This window comes from Pungitius pungitius, chromosome 7 (assembly GCF_949316345.1).
Source record: "Pungitius pungitius chromosome 7, fPunPun2.1, whole genome shotgun sequence".
In the NCBI taxonomy this organism is placed as follows: domain Eukaryota; kingdom Metazoa; phylum Chordata; class Actinopteri; order Perciformes; family Gasterosteidae; genus Pungitius; species Pungitius pungitius.
Genome location: NC_084906.1, coordinates 2,870,236 through 2,886,353, shown reverse-complemented (window position 1 = coordinate 2,886,353; position 16,118 = coordinate 2,870,236). Strand labels below are relative to the sequence as shown.

Sequence of the window (16,118 nt, the reverse complement as noted above, 5' to 3'; positions counted from 1 at the left end):
TGCGTTTCTCTTTGTCCGATCAGCTGGGCAGGAGGAGATCTTTCTCACCTACCAACCTGTGATGCAGCAAGAGGGTCAGTGCTACACTCCTCATTGCACTTACATTTCTTGAGTTTCTCAAAGTGCTGAATTTGTCTTCTTTTAAGTAATCCAGTCTTGGGAACTGAGGTTATTGAAGGTCTTCAACAGCACATACACAAATTATGAGTTAGATATAATATATGTGAATATAAGTTATATTACTTATTAAGTCCCACATTTACATACTAGATCTATGTTTGAGTTGACCTGCTTCTGTTTGCATATTCCAGTTAATTACACGCGGCCAGTCATCATTCTTGGACCAATGAAAGATCGGATCAACGATGACCTCATTTCTGAGTTTCCGGACAAGTTTGGCTCCTGCGTCCCACGTGAGTGTCTTAAGCCCAACGAAGTATAACTTCTGCTTCAGCAATGTGATGAATCCCACCATAAAGCGGTAGGATAATACTGCGCATTATAAAAATGTTAAGATTGTGTTTTTAATGCTGTAATGGAAGCCAATCAAAGAGGTGAAGTAAAAGAGTGTTGTGTACAATCTATGACACTCAGACACAACACGGCCGCGGCGAGATTACGAAGTGGACGGCAGGGATTACCACTTCATGTCCTCCAGGGAGCTCATGGAGCAGGAGATCCAGGAACACAAGTTCATAGAGGCCGGACAGTACAACAACCACCTGTATGGAACCAGCATACAGTCAGTGAAGGAAGTTGCTGACAAGGTGAGTTCAGAAAGAGAGAGAGAGAGAGAGAGCAGATAACCGAGTTCTATCTACTGCTCCAAACCAGTTGATTAAAGCGCGCCTGATATATCTTCTTTAGATGTATTGACAATAGAAAGGAAACATGGTGTCTACTTCTCTCTCCCAGGGTAAGCACTGTATACTGGATGTATCAGGGAATGCAATCAAGCGTCTCCAGTTGGCAGGCCTCCATCCCATCGCTGTCTTCATTAGACCGCGCAATGTCGACAACATACTGTGAGTGACATCAACATCAACATCGCCATCATTCTGTATTTTGTTCATCAGCAGAAGGGATTCTGCTGAGTTGTCATGAAACCGGAGAGCAGTTGTACTTTCAGGCCCAAAGAGGGCTAAAGACTCATCCGCTGATTAATGTCATATTGTTTGCCTCCAGAGAGATGAACAAGCGTCTCACTGAGGAGCAGGCGAGGAAGACCTTCGACAGAGCCGTCAAACTGGAGCAGGAGTTCACAGAGTTCTTCAGCGGTCAGTTACTAGCGCACACACACTTACATTAACAACAAAAGTTGTGTAGATTGTTTACGAAATAGTCACAGCAGCTATAGGATTTATTTTTGTTTTATTTTTGCCAAAGGCTTCTTTCAAATTCATCATCTTATTTTCCAAAATAGGAAGTCTACGTGTAAAGAACATGCATACACACAAATATACAGATTACTCTCCCTCTAATTGAAATTTTGATTTGTTGCCTGCACAGTGGGTTACCATGGTTATATGTTTTGGTAATTTTTCTCTCCTCTCTCTGTCTGCAGCTATTGTCCATGGCTCGACTCTAGAGGAAGTGTATTCGCAGGTGAAGCAGATTATTGAGGAGCAGTCTGGTCCTTACATCTGGGTGCCCACCAAGGAGCGACTTTAAAGAAACACAAACATACCACACAATCACATTCACCACTCCTCTACTTTTCTTATGTTGTCTTTCTCAATCTCTCTCTCTCTCTCTCTTGCCCTCTCTCTCTTTCTCTCTCTCTCTCGCCCTCTCTCTTCCTATCCCTCTTTCTTGTGAACACACATTACTGCAAACACACACACACACACAAAGACACACAAAAATGATTAACACAAGCACATGAAGTCGGATGAGGCTGGGACTATCTGGGACTGCTACTTCCTGAAAGTGGGCGGGGCAAGTGTCTGTCCAGCAGCCTATTGGTGGATCTTCCTACTGCTCAGTTCCTTAATGTTTAAGGAGGAGGTTCAAATCAAGGCGACGTGTACCATTATCGGATTTGATTTAATTATTGTTCTTCTTATTGTTGTTGTCGTTGTTGTTTTCATATTAACAAAGGGTAATGCATTCATGTATGGGTTTGTAATGATAATATTGTCACCAAGAGGCAGACTTTTGCACGCTGTAGCTTTAAGAGCATGTTTTTGGGACAAAATGTTGATCTTCTTCCCGGTCTGTCTGTCTTTCCTCATGGCATTGCTCTTGTTTAGTCTTTTTCTATCTCTTTCACGTCCCACCCTTCAGACTAAATACTTGAGGAATTACTTGAAACCTAAATAACGTGCCCAATCATTTGGGTATCAACAGACAAAATGACATTATAGTACAATAGAACTGTTTAGGGACGTAGCAAGAAAATAACTATAATAACACATTTTATAAAAATGTTAGATTTCTACCATCGAGATCCATGTTGATATTTCCAGTGACAAGCAGGAATTCTCAATCAAAAGTAGAAAAGTAAATTAAACAGCTGTAAAATAGACAGTGAATCGACCCTCCTAATGTTTTCAGAGTCCATTCAGAGCCCTGAGCCCTTATTTTTCAAAAATGATAGCTAAAAGGATATCCTAGGACACATTTATCAATGTGTTATTTACAGCAAAGGGGAGGAGTAATGTTTTAGAGTCGCTTTCATGTAATCAGATGATTAATTAGAAGAATTTACCAAACATCTACCATGTTCAGTTTTACTCAGTTATGTGATTCTACTGTTTAAAGTACATCTTGTTTGTGTAAAATCCCATACCTTCTGTACAAACTAATGTAAAAAGCAAAACATCTAACATCTAATATATTTATAATACATTAATATGCAAATATGGATGGATAAAGGGCTGGAATAGAAACAAAGGGAGGACTGAAGTGGAGCATAAGTGAAACTAGAGCAGGAAATACATTCTGCCTCTGGCAGAAGAGATACAGCAGAGAAAACAAACAATGAGATGTAGATTAGCGCCACACCGATAACAAATAATGAAGATGCATGGAAAGTGATGCGAACGGAATAAGTGTTATGTCCCTGTTTGCACCTTGATAAATACAGACGAATGGAAAAAGGCAAAAAGTACCTTACTCCGAATGAGACATATTGCTTGTCCAACATTTCATTTTTAGCAGTTTGAAAAGTAGGGGCCCAGGTCCTCTGTTTACGAAACGTATATATCGACCATGTCATCTTCAAACGAGGGCTTCTCTGCCTCCCCTCGTCCTCCCCTCTGTCCAATGCCTTCAGCCCCCCCCCCCCCCCCCCTCCACCACCACCCTCTACATTCACGGTGTGACATTAGTCGAGCACTCCAGCATCAAACAGTGTATCATCTTTTTCATCACCCGTCATCACGATCATAATCATCGGCATCATCGTTATGGCTTTCCTTCATGCTGCTGTTGCACTAATGAGGGCTGGTTCTTGAAGCATCTTGAGAGGGTTGATCCGATTCCCGCCTTTCAGGTATTTGGATGTGCGATTCGCTGAATCTACTTTAGCCATCATTAATTATTGTGCCGGGTTTGAAAGCGCTAACGAGGTTAAGGAACTCTTAATGGTCATTTTTGGGTAGTTAAAGACATCAGGTGGACTCTACTCTCATGACCCCACTGATCAGCTGTTTCTTCATGCTGGCCTTCTGTTTCCGTGTGCATGAACAACACCTGAAACCAGCTGCACCGTCGCTCAATGATACAGGCACATCTGTTTTTACATGCCATCCAGCGTCGGGTCGTGTCAACAAAGGACTTTTCATGATCACATTTAATGTCCAGAGTTTGCCCAGAACCGTTATGAAGCTCGGGTTTCCCGCTTTACAAGGACTGCTGTGACTTTGCTGTCCATGTCCTTACGTGACCCTCGCTTAGTACACCAGTGGGCAGCAGTTTTCATATCTTGTGATTGGTTTGCAGCAGTATATTTGCGGCACACTTGGGCAGGGTCAGGGTTCTGCAAAGACCTTTGTTTACACGGCACCTTTAATGTGCGCTTGAGTAATAACAAAAAGTAAGTCGCAGTCTGTGTAAATATACTATTTACATGCTGGTTTAGTCTGGACTAAACTTTTTCTTTTTCTGGGCTTTTACTGTGTGGTCATAAAAATAACTGGACTTTCAACCCTCTGCAACGGGTTGGCTGTCAATGATTTGACTTTCCCCTTAAAGTGGCTATTGATCAATATTTTTACTAAATACAATGTATCAAAAGACAATGTGAAAACCAATAGATAATTATCAGCTCAATGGAACTGCATCGTGTTCATTGTTTTGCTCGGCTGTTTTGGCTTTTACTCACTGCTCTCACAGCGTCCCTCTTTGGCAGACATTTTTAGTGGAAAAGCTTTCAAAAACAGACAAACATGTTGGAGCATTTAGCGGCTAAAGACCCAGATATTTTCCCTCCTGCAGGTGGGGGAGACCAAAGAGGGCTAAAAGAGAGCGAAGTCACAAATGGCGTTAACCTGAAACATGACGATAACTTTTGTTGTTTGCTCGTAACCTTTGAAATACCAAGATGCTTTGAGTGACAAAGCTCCTGCGGACCTTGTCAGCCACCCACTCCCACCACCCCACCCCTCCCACCACCACCACCACACCCCGCTACGGCTTCTCCAAGCTGACTGGAGGCCCGGAGATGTACAGAAAGACCGTTCTGTCAATGGAGAAGCTCTGACCCAAATAATAAATGGTTTTGACCACATGTGTTTCAAAAGCTTTAATATTTAATCACAGAATGTCAAGCTGAATCACGTCTTTCCATCTGTAGTTCTCTGTGAATCCAGTCCACCAGTGGTGTTGTCAGTTGACAGAAATGGACTCGCTGTGTGGCTCTGGCTGTGAGTTGTGGTCACGGGACCATGCCACTGTCTGTTAGAGTAAAGCACTGATGCAAATAAACTATTGAAGAGATGGATCTATATCTAATGTTATAATTTATCCCTGCTCTGACTGCCTATTTTGGTACGAAAAAATGAATAAAAGTCTTTCGAGATTTATTGAAAGTCCTCGACCAGAGATGGTTATTCTTTGTGAATTGTGAATTGTAATCGACTGCATGTGATTTGAAAGCTGCACGTGCTAATATGTATTGCTTTTCTCCCACCTCTCCTGCTTCTTGGCTGTGAAGGTGAAGCATCTTCTCGGGACTCTGGGAGGCTTGTTGTTAGTTAGTTGTTGAAGAAGATTCTCCTTAATTGTGCAAAACATGAATTCTTAAGAACATTTCTAAAATATGTGGATCGCTGACCACTTCAGTCGTTTACCATGCAGCTGCTTTTGCATCTCATTCAATTGTGTGAGGTCAACATCTGACGTTATCACTCTCCTCGAGTTCATCCGGTCCGCTTTGGATTCAAGTCATAATAACTTGATAATTTCCTGCCGTAATCTACAGAGTGAGGTTATCAAACCCAGATAGTATTGGCAAAGAATCAATGTCAGGATGTGAAGAGTACATGGCAACTGTCTTTGATGTCTTTATGGTTGCTGGCTGCACAGCATGCGCCACGTGAGAAGGAAAGGTTCATTGTGAAGTTTTAAAGAGCCAATCCTGTTTGACAGCAGATTCTCAGGTCAGCTGACATCAGATGATCATTTTGAGAAGGGAAAATAGCAGCAATGTGACATCGGTGTCATCCTTAATCCAGCATGTTGTCTTGTGAGTGTTGAATCACCAGCAATGTCAACAGATTCCCAAATAACTAGTGTTAGTCAAATGTACTGCATAACAACCACTTTTTACTGCTTTACATTGCGTCATGTTTTAAAATTGCATTGTATTGTAATTCTTTATTTGTTGAAGCACCAGAGTTATTTGCTGGTGTTGCCTTCATAATACTACAGGCCTAAATCTTTATTATTCTTATTACTTATGCTTTGTTAAAGTCCATATTTGGTCCAACATTAGAGTTTAAGTGAACACAGATAGTAATTGCATCCTTTTATGATTGTTTCCTTGCTGTGTTTCACTGCAAATATTCTCTTACTATAATTCCACATAGTGTCTAATAAAGCAGCTGCTTGCTACGACTTCTTAATGAGTCCTGCTTAGTTCTGCATCTTTGTTGGAGAGAATCATATATCTGATTTTGATCTATGACGTTTTTCCTGCATGGCAGAAAAGTACATTAGGGGGATTTCTGCAATAAAAAGACCGTTTGGATGAATGAGCATGTAGTAGGTCAATGAATTATTTTGATCCTTTATTAAAATGTTACTGTTGGAGATGCCAAAGAGCAGCTATTTGTTTAACATTTTTCTTCATATGGTTTTTATATTCATAAGTCATCAATTACTAACGACAGTGTTACTAAATATACCATAAAGCTATTGTAAAAATGTGCATTAAATTGTGAAATAGACAGGGATCACACGCCAGGCCCCGGCCCTAATTCCAACCAACAACATCAGTAGTGGAGAGCAGATAGCTTAAGACCCTTAACCCCCCCTAACAACCACTTCATGATCTACAGACTTGGTTGGCAATGCATCTTCGAAAACAAACTTCATATAAACATCATGTAAAAGACCAAGTTAAAAGTCAGAGTCGACGTCAGCAGGTTCCTCACAGCAGCGTAGTGAGAGGCGGGAATTAGTGACCAGCGGCTTCGCTGCGTTGCCATGAATCCCCTCTTTACTTTTTCCCCCCCATCAGTGGAAAAGCACCATGCGGGGGGAGCGGAGGTGGGGTTCTCTCTGAGTGTAAAAGAGCTCTCTGTCTGGACTTTGGCCCGCAGCCATGCAGCGGCAGCAGAGACGTGTCACACCAGGTACAGCAGAGAGGCACGCTTCATGAACTCCACAGAGGTTCACATATTTGAACCAGAAGTCTTATGACTCCTGAATGACATGTTGTAGATGTAGGGTTATAAACCACTAAAATATATACAGCCTCTTCTGAGCTCTGCACCTGGACTTTACGCTAAGACTTTAAGATAAAAAGCTGGACTTTGAATAAGAGGTATCATTTAAAGCATCAGGAGAGGAAAAAGTAGGTTGATTCTACTCTATAGAGAGAGGAAGAGAGAACGAAGCCATGGCCATGTGGAGGACAGCCGCAGCTCTACTGCTAATACTACAAACTGGTGAGATGTCGTTTATACAGTTAACTTCATCTGCAAATAAACAAGATGCATTCAACTACCATCATGATCACTAGTAATATTATAGCTTCATCATGGTCACAATGTTTTTCCATTTGATTATTGTTTATGTTTGATTATTTTAATGAGACAATTTGTACAGCATTCTATTCACCAAACGCTGTTTCATAAGCGCACTCATCAAAAGTCGCTTTTGACTTATAAACTCAAAAGTGCTCTTGTTGGTTTCAATTGGAACAAGACACTCCAGCATTTCACAACTAACAAAGTTACAGTTGAAATAGCCAAATTCAGTCATGGTCGGAGGATACTTGGGACGATAGGATGTGTTCATGAATCATTTGATGGAATGGTTTAATAAGTGTGTGTGTGTGTGTGTGTGTCTCTCAGTGTTTGGCCAGAGCAGCATCCGATGGTGCACCATCTCAGAGCCCGAGCAGAGAAAATGTCAGGCCATGTCGCAGTCGTTCGCCGGAGCCTCCATTCGCCCGTCGCTCAGCTGTGTGAACGGTGCAACAGTCGAGGGCTGCGTTCAGAAACTGCAGGTCAGATTTTTACAATAAAAAAAGGATTAGAATCAAATCCGTGTGTCATTAAATTAGTAATCTATTGAACAGAAAAACCTTTAAAGGACTCGTTAGTGTAAAAGCTAATAAATGACTTGAACACGTGATTAGGCAGCAGATAGGAACGTTGTACAGTATGTCGCAAAAACCCTTCTTAATTAATAAGGTGATGCAACCAGCAGCAAAACACACAGGGCTGTTTATTACGACCAATAACGGAACAATTTCTGAGCTGAAATGTGAGCAAAACTCAGAGAGAAAAGTTCACTTGAGTAGAATTTTGAAACCTCATTTGGATCCAAGTCTGACAATCTTGATCCAGTTAAGATTATTTAGCTAGACGGGGTTATTATTTTTATATATATTGTTTTTGTTTAATGTCGTCTCTTCCATTTAATTTGTCAGAAACTCTTCGTAGCTGTCTGCGTGAGCCTTTTATCACTCTGACAGTGAAGATAAAGAGGAAACTCTGATATTTACAACACCCCTTAATCTGTTCCCGTGCAGAAAGCAGAAGCAGATGCTTTGTCCATGTTCGGCACTGACATCTACAACCTGGGGAAGACAGCTACCTTCAAGATGGCTGCCAGTGAATCAAAACCTGATCGTAAGATGTGGTTTTTGTTTTGTTTTATTTCATTTCATTTTTTTAATTCTGTTTGACTCTCAAACGGGGGGAAATATATGAGACACACAGATGGTAAGTGAGAAAGAAAGTTGGGAAAATAATAAAACTTTTTCTGCTGAGTGATCAAATTAGAGGGGCAGTTTACCGCATTCAGTATAACGGCTGTAATGTTTGAGCAAAATAAATTCGCTTCACTTTACGGTGAGGGATATTTCAAAACGGGAGCAATAGTCCACCTTGATCTCAAGGCCAGCATATCATAAACTACTTTATTATAGCACTAACTTGTAATTATGTTTTAACATTACTGCTTTTGTTGCCTCAGGAACCGGCGCTTCCTACTATTCAGTTGCTGTGGTGAAGAAAGCAAATACTGGCATTAACATCCACAACCTGGCAGGGAAAAAGAGCTGCCACACTGGTAAAGGCCGAACAGCTGGCTGGAACATGCCTTTGGGGTATCTCATAGACCAGGGCTACATGTCTGTGATGGGCTGCAACATCCCCGAGGGTAGGAAAACACGCACAATACACACCCAAACAAAGAAATGCATGGACACACACACACAGAGAGCTGGAGAGGCGTGTGTTTGCGTGGACAGGTGTGGCGCATTTCTTCAATGCCAGCTGTATCCCCGGAGCAAACCAGCCGGGTGACCCTGCATCGCTGTGTCAGCTGTGCAAAGGAGAGGGAAATCACAAATGTGAGATGAGCAACAGCGAGCCATACTTCAGCTACGAAGGAGCGTTCAGGTAACGCACAGACGTTTCAGTGCTGCCGAACTGGGTTTGTTTGTCATTTGTATAACATTTGTAAAGACGTAACTTCCTATTCTCTGATATAACCAGTATTTTGTATTTCTATGTGTCAATATATATCATTGATATATATCTTTTTTTCCGTTCTCTTGTCTGTGCTGTTTTAGGATACCAGTGTTCTCAAAACAAAGATGTCATCAAAATCAAAACCTAATATTAAATCAACAAATGATTAGTGCTTGATGCTATTCGCGAGTAGGCTCAACAACAACAACAACAACAACAAAACATGCTCATGTTTAGCAGGTCCATCATCCATATTTAACATCTTAGTTCTGTTAACATTGCTATAAATAGAAATATCAGGGAACAGGAATTAAGACCTGAAAAGTTAACAAACGTTGAAAATCCCCAGAATCAACCTGCTAGCATGAATACAAACACACACAAGGCATAACTGAATTTTGACAGGAGGTAAAGCAACTCTTTTAAAAACCTGGATGTGAGACGACTCTGCAAGTATCGTGCACGCTTCAGTGTCTGTGTGCTTCATGCTGTAGGTGTCTGGTTGACGATGCAGGGGAGGTGGCCTTCATCAAACACACAACTGTCGAGGAAAACACTGACAGTAAGTTCTCAGTTGGCTCGGGAGTCACTAAACGAATTGGTTGTCACAGCAACATTGTCGTTAGTTAATCATGACTGCGAGCTAAGCTGTCATTTTCTCTCCAGCTCGCGGACCAGCATGGGCACACAAACTGGTGTCATCGGACTATGAGCTGTTGTGTCGTGACGGCACCAGGGCCCCCGTCTCCGAGTGGAGAAGGTGCCATTTGGTCCGCGTCCCATTCCGCGGGATTGTTGTCCGCAATGACGTCACTCCTTCTGTGGTGCTCAACATGCTGACGGAGGGCCTGGTACGTTCAAGCGTCCACCAACAGGGATGCTACTAGAATATCTTAAACATTAAATAAATCATTCTTCCATTCAACCACATTGTCTTAATTCAATCTATGAGATTTATAATGAGTGCAACCCGTCGTCTGCAGGAAAAGTCGAGCTTCAACATGTTCTCCTCTGCGGCATATGGCGGCGGAACGGTACTCTTCTCTGAGTCGTCCACCATGTTTCTCGGGAGCGAATCGGACGAGCCCACAAAGTGGATGGGTCCCCACTATACTAATGCACTGAGAGCCATGGACTGTAAACGGGAAGGTGAGACTTGGTGGCTTCTGTGTGAAATGTAGGGAGGAGTTCCTTTGTATTTTAACCCGTTTCAACCTGCACATGTCCCAGATGTGCTGCGGTGGTGTGTGCTGACCAGCGGTGAGCAACAGAAGTGTGCCGCCATGAGCGTGGCCTTTCAAAGTAAAGGTCTGTCTCCAGACATCAAGTGTGTCTACGGGGACTCTGTGACTGACTGCATGAAGAGAATCAAGGTAAATGTTTCTAATGATACTGTGGGTTCCTGAGGAATAACATTTCTTTATTTAGAGACAAGAGTCTGGCGGAGCCTTTATATTTTAGACTCATGCCAAACATTTCAATCTAATAGTATTTAGTTTTAACATAAACAAGCATTTTGGATGTTGACCGTCACTAACATTCAGTTTTTAAGACATGTAATCGAGATATATAGTTTGTAGTGAACATTTGAGTACACACGAAATGAAAGGGAAAAATTAAAATGCAATTCTATTTAAAACAATTTGAGTACTAAATCAAGTTATATGTAAGCCCAAAAGGCTTCTGCTTCACTTGTTTTTAGTGAAATTTTAGCTTTTGGTTAAAAATAAAATTGTTTTATACCGACGACAATCTTCATGACTTGAGTCAGACTTTTGACTGAAACAATTAAAACTTGAAACAGCTGACAATTTGTCAGATGATCACATTCAGATGTCCACCGTCATGCCAGCACCTCTGTGATGTTGTGACATGGCTGTGAGCTTTGATTCAAACCAATATCTACAGGCTCCACCATCTTGACCTTTAGTTGGAATTTGCTGATCAGTATTAAAGTGAGGATGATGAGAATGACACGTCATTTGCAGGTGTTATCGAATAAATTCATACGTTTACCCGGTGATGGCAATCAATAAAAAAAAATCAAGGAATAGTGTAAACCAAATTCAATTGCATTAAATTGCATTCATTTTTTATTTCTCTAGTGACTCTCTGTTTGGTTGCTTTTCATTTCTTTGTAGGAGAACGAGGCTGATGCTGTTACTCTTGATGGAGGTTACATCTACTCAGCGGGGAAAGACTACGGCTTGGTCCCTGCTACCGGCGAGAGCTACACAGGTAAAAACACAAACACAAACACGGACACAGATTATTGTCTCAAACATGAACAAACGTTGTTGTTTTCTTCCTCCAGCGGAACGCGATGGTTCCATGTACTATGCAGTAGCAGTTGTGAAAAAGAGCAGTCTTGACATACGCAACCTTGACAGCCTGCGCGGCCTTCGCTCCTGTCACACCGGATACGGTCGCACGGCTGGCTGGAACGTTCCCGCAGCGGCACTGATGGAGAGAGGCCTGATCACCCCTCAGCACTGCCAGATACCCCAAGGTCAGCGGGCTGTGGGCCCACGTGTGCGGCAGAGGTGTTTGCAACAGTTGTCAGTTTGCCATGATTGCGCGTGATCAGCATGTAAAACAGTACGTTATGTGGAAGATCAGGCATAAGGAATCTGGCTGTCGCTGTTGTTAGGTTAAGGTGTTACGGTGATTCAAGTTAGCCAGGTTGGGTTTGATAGTACCAGCTACCCTTTTTAGCATTCTTTACATTTCAGACATTCAAATCTAGTATGATTCCAAGATATTTCCAATTGGACACCACCTCAGCTTTTCTACTTATAAATAAAATACATCAGGTGACAAGTTTCAGTGGGTTTCCTTGAAATGACCAGACAGATATGAATTTGATTTATGTTGAGGTGTACTCACGAGTTATTCAACCAATCCGACACGTGGGCAATGTTTGTGTGCTTGTTTGTAGCTTATTTCAAGTATTACATAAAGAACCACTTCATCAGCACAACAATATTGATGATATTGACAGGTGAGCAGACTAAAGGCAGGCCGTCAATGTCAAAGCTAAACAAAAGAGGGCCCAGTATATATCCCTTCTGGTTTTAAATTTGAAATAGTTGTGTTTCCCATGACACTCAGCGGTTGGAGGGTTCTTCAAGCAGAGCTGCGTGCCAGGTGCCAACCAGCCTGGTTTCCCCGACAACCTGTGTGGTGCGTGTGTTGGCGACATTACGGGAAAGAACAAATGTGAGAAGGGAAAAGACCTATATGATGGATACGACGGTGCCTTCAGGTAACATCAAAAAACCCTGCACCTCAACAGGTCAAAATGTATTAAATGATAAAAATGTTAGACATATGACAGGTCTATACGTTTTATGTTATAAATAGTTCAATTATTTGTTGAAAATACATGTTTTGTCCTAAAGTCTATCATGGTGGAAGGCTTCAAGCACAGTTCAATACTTGTGGGCGTTCTTGGAGAAGAAGAAAGTCAGCGGCTTGAACTACAGCAGCAGAAAATCTTACGCGCTTACTCAATCTCTGTGATGGAAGTTTTCATGTACATAGACTTCAACTTTTTTTTTAAATCAAAGAACTTGTCCAAGAAGTATTTTCTATGGCGTATCGTCTTCGTTATGACAATTCAAGTCATAAAAGGGATCCAACTGTCATGCTACAATAAGAGGGCCCAAAATCCAGGAGCTTCTCTAATTTAGAAACTCTGTTGTGTCCAATAAAAGTTACCTGAACTTACGCCAAATACAAAATGAGTTGTTCTATCTTTCAATTCAGGTGTCTCGCACAGGGCGATGGAGATGTGGCTTTCGTCAAACATTCTACCGTCTTCCAAAACACTGATGGTAAGACAAGTGACTGCAAGACACGACTTGTAACATTTTAAGGGACGCAATGAACCAAGTCGCGTTTTGTGTTTGTTTTCAGGTAACTCTGGTGAGTCATGGGCAAGGGACCTCTTGTCTAAAGACTTCCAGCTGCTCTGCTCCCAAAACACTAAAGCAGAGGTCACACAGTACAGATACTGTAACCTGGCCAGAGTCCCCTCCCACGCTGTAATGGTACGGCCCGACACCAACATCCACGCCGTCTATGGACTCCTCGACCGCGCCCAGGTGACACGTCCACGCTGTTGGATCCCGTTACTCACGCACAGGGATGGATTGCATGCAGAATTTGTTTTCTTTTTCATAAAACTTCTCAATTATGTGCGGTATCCTTGAAGACGTTATAAGGAGGTTCCCAAAAAGAGCTTTGGTTCTGCGGGATGACTCGAATGTAAATTTAGAAGGATAAATGAATTTAAAATGATCAGGTCATTATACTTGCACTTTAATTAAAGTTTTACATTGAGAATAAGGAATCAATCGCATCGGTGAGTTTTGGTGTAAATTTAGTTCATCCTTTTCTTTAAATTCCGTATATATTTTCCGTCTGTTTCTTTGTAGGAATACTTCGGCAGTGACACAGGTCCTAATTTCCAGATGTTTGACTCACTGGCCTACAAGGGCACAGATCTCATTTTCAAAGATTCCACTGTGCGCCTTGTGGGCGTTGCTGACAGAAAGACCTACCAGGAGTGGCTGGGCCAGGGCTACACTGACTCACTGCTCGACATGGAGTGCAACTCCTCGAGTGCAGGTAAAAATACACTAAATCAAATCATCAAGTACAGCTATCCTCGACTCCAATAAACCAAAATATAGATGTCTAAATCTTTGTAAAATTTAGTTTTATGAGGAATGCAAATTAAATAATGGATGTTGCGTCTTCCGAGTTTACCAATGTCATTTGGAAAATGATTGATCACGTTAAATGATTCATTCCCACCCATCGAAGTTTCTGGGCCCGAAAGATTGATCTAAAAATAAAAAGACTAAAAGACAGTGTTTAATGATGCTGCTACTGATTTCTATTGGTTTGTCATGTACAACCTCTCTAATATTGATCATTGTTCATCCAGTGATGTCCTCAGTGTGGCTGCTGCTGCTGGCCGGGTTCAGCTTGGTGCTAACCAACCTCTGGGTGTAATGTGACACAGGTGCCCGACCTCATCGCTAACTTCAACCTTCTTCAAATCGTCCATCATTGCCTTGTCCATTCCAATTTAGCCCTGCTTTACTCAAAAGCCTTGAATAATTGTTTTAAAGATTGCACTATTTCTACTTGATTTTGTGTCGTTTTAATACACGAGAAAATGGCATATTGGAACTGCCTTTGGATTTAGATAGTCTTAGTGGTAAATTAAGCACACTGTTACCTGCTTTTGTGGCAGATAAGAAACTTTACTTTGCCGAAGAACATTCGGTCCGTGTGAATCCAACACAATGAGAGAAGGTGTTGCGGCCACTTTGTTTATTGAAGGTGATCTGCCATATCAGTGTGTATGCTGCCACCTGTTACATTGCTTTAGTGGTTTGCGTATGCCTGTTTCATTTTTATAGAGAACAGACGATCTGATTTTTAACTTCACATGAGTCACATGTTTTAACTTCCGGTTCACCACAGAGTTCCTGAAAGGACCCAGGTTGCTTGCTTAGTGTACGTTTGAGATAAGCGATTGGGTCCAGTTGTCTTAAAAGACGAGTTTATAGTTTTCCCTCCCTGGTACCTTAAAAACTGCATTGATTGTTACCTGCTGCGGATCATTTCGTCCCCCCCCCCCCCCCCCCGCCCCTTATTAAATGCTCCATGTGAAAATAGAAGTCAGATGTCTGTTCTCTTCTGCTGCCACTTGCTCTGTAAGCTAACCAACACAGCCTTTCCTTAGTGGAGGTCGTGTTCATATTATAAGCTAATGCCATATCAGTGAATATGCACTAGTGTGTCTTCAATGCAGAGCTGTGCTGACGGTACTGATGATGAGGGATTGTCTATAGGCTGTTTACTTCATGCATTCTCCCCAAATACCAAATAATTAACAGATAAATTATTAATTAAACAATCTTATTGAATCTCAACATTTTTTTTCAAATCAATTTTGTATTATTGACAGGAACTTATTCAGCAGCAATCTAGAAAACGTCCAACTGGCGCCATTTCTCTTTTTAACCCTTTTGAGCCCTGACACACCAGTCGGGGTTCCATCAGATTTGGGGAGAACATGAAGAAAGCATCCTGTGGTTTTTTTCTACAGAGTGAATGAGTCTTTGTTTTGCCTTTAAAGAGCGCTCAGTTAAGGAAAGCCAGCTGGCTCTGATAAGTTTATGTGATTTTAACTTTTCTTAATGAAGAGACTTTGTCTTGCATTTTTGTTCGAGCTCACAATTGACTCCATTTAAGTTTTGGAAGGGACACAGCTTAATATCTTCAGCCATGCAAGAGTGTCAAAAGAATCCAATAGTATTAATTAATGTTCTAAAACAAAATAAATGGTTATACTAAACTGCTCTCAAGTACTTTAACCAAAACAAGTCACTCCAGAAATATCTTTCCAACACAAACTGAGCCGTTCCTGTCATATCTACTGTACTTCCTGTTGATTGGTGTGTATTTACCTGTTGAAAGATTTATTTTTATATGATGTTCAGATGCCATATCAGTGTATATGTACTGACTCATGCCGTCAGAAAAAAATGCATTATCTTCCTCCTGATAGAAATATATTTCTATGTGAAATTATGTAAGATGTAACTAATATTTAGTTGCCAGGCCAGTGAGTCTGCACAAGTATTGCTCCACGCTTTCTGTGCTTGTTCAAATGAAATAAAGCCATTCTTTCATTCAATGTTTTGTAATGAATGGTATTTCTGCAGATGTTCCACGTTGACACATAAAGAGCCCAGTCAGGGCAGACATTTTGTATTAGGCCGTTAACCCAAGCTATTAGAGACTAAAGTCAGTGCATTAGGTTTTAATGAACCCAGTATATTCTTGATAAATTCACAGTAAACAGTGGATAAAGTCCCAATGGTCCATACGACATGTCGGGATCATGTCAGGCAAGTTTATCTTACATTTGAAAAGCCGAACACT

The 16,118-nt window shown here is 41.5% G+C and overlaps 2 protein-coding genes across 10 annotated transcripts in view; both read left to right on the top strand.

The window, feature by feature from the left end:
- The window catches only part of LOC119216778 (discs large homolog 1-like protein), a 72,315-nt gene extending 67,279 nt beyond the window's left edge, over nucleotides 1-5,036 (top strand). For all 9 annotated transcript variants that reach the window (XM_037469898.2, XM_037469899.2, XM_037469902.2 and 6 more), the window contains 6 exons: nucleotides 24-74; nucleotides 312-413; nucleotides 595-767; nucleotides 916-1,025; nucleotides 1,186-1,277; nucleotides 1,565-5,036. In XM_037469898.2, coding sequence (XP_037325795.2) covers nucleotides 24-74; nucleotides 312-413; nucleotides 595-767; nucleotides 916-1,025; nucleotides 1,186-1,277; nucleotides 1,565-1,671 — 635 coding nt within the window. In that variant the 3' untranslated portion in view covers nucleotides 1,672-5,036. The remainder of the gene's footprint in view (nucleotides 1-23; nucleotides 75-311; nucleotides 414-594; nucleotides 768-915; nucleotides 1,026-1,185; nucleotides 1,278-1,564) is intronic.
- A 1,703-nt stretch (nucleotides 5,037-6,739) lies between these two features.
- meltf (melanotransferrin) lies at nucleotides 6,740-14,814 on the top strand. Its single transcript, XM_037469908.2, has 16 exons — nucleotides 6,740-7,115; nucleotides 7,524-7,678; nucleotides 8,207-8,306; nucleotides 8,653-8,838; nucleotides 8,930-9,080; nucleotides 9,647-9,714; nucleotides 9,819-10,003; nucleotides 10,136-10,301; nucleotides 10,383-10,525; nucleotides 11,294-11,390; nucleotides 11,467-11,661; nucleotides 12,264-12,417; nucleotides 12,921-12,988; nucleotides 13,071-13,258; nucleotides 13,592-13,784; nucleotides 14,107-14,814. The coding sequence occupies exons 1-16, from the start codon at nucleotides 7,067-7,069 to the stop codon at nucleotides 14,172-14,174; spliced, it is 2,166 nt and encodes a 721-aa protein (XP_037325805.2). The 5' UTR covers nucleotides 6,740-7,066; the 3' UTR covers nucleotides 14,175-14,814.
- The last annotated feature ends 1,304 nt before the right edge of the window (nucleotides 14,815-16,118 follow it).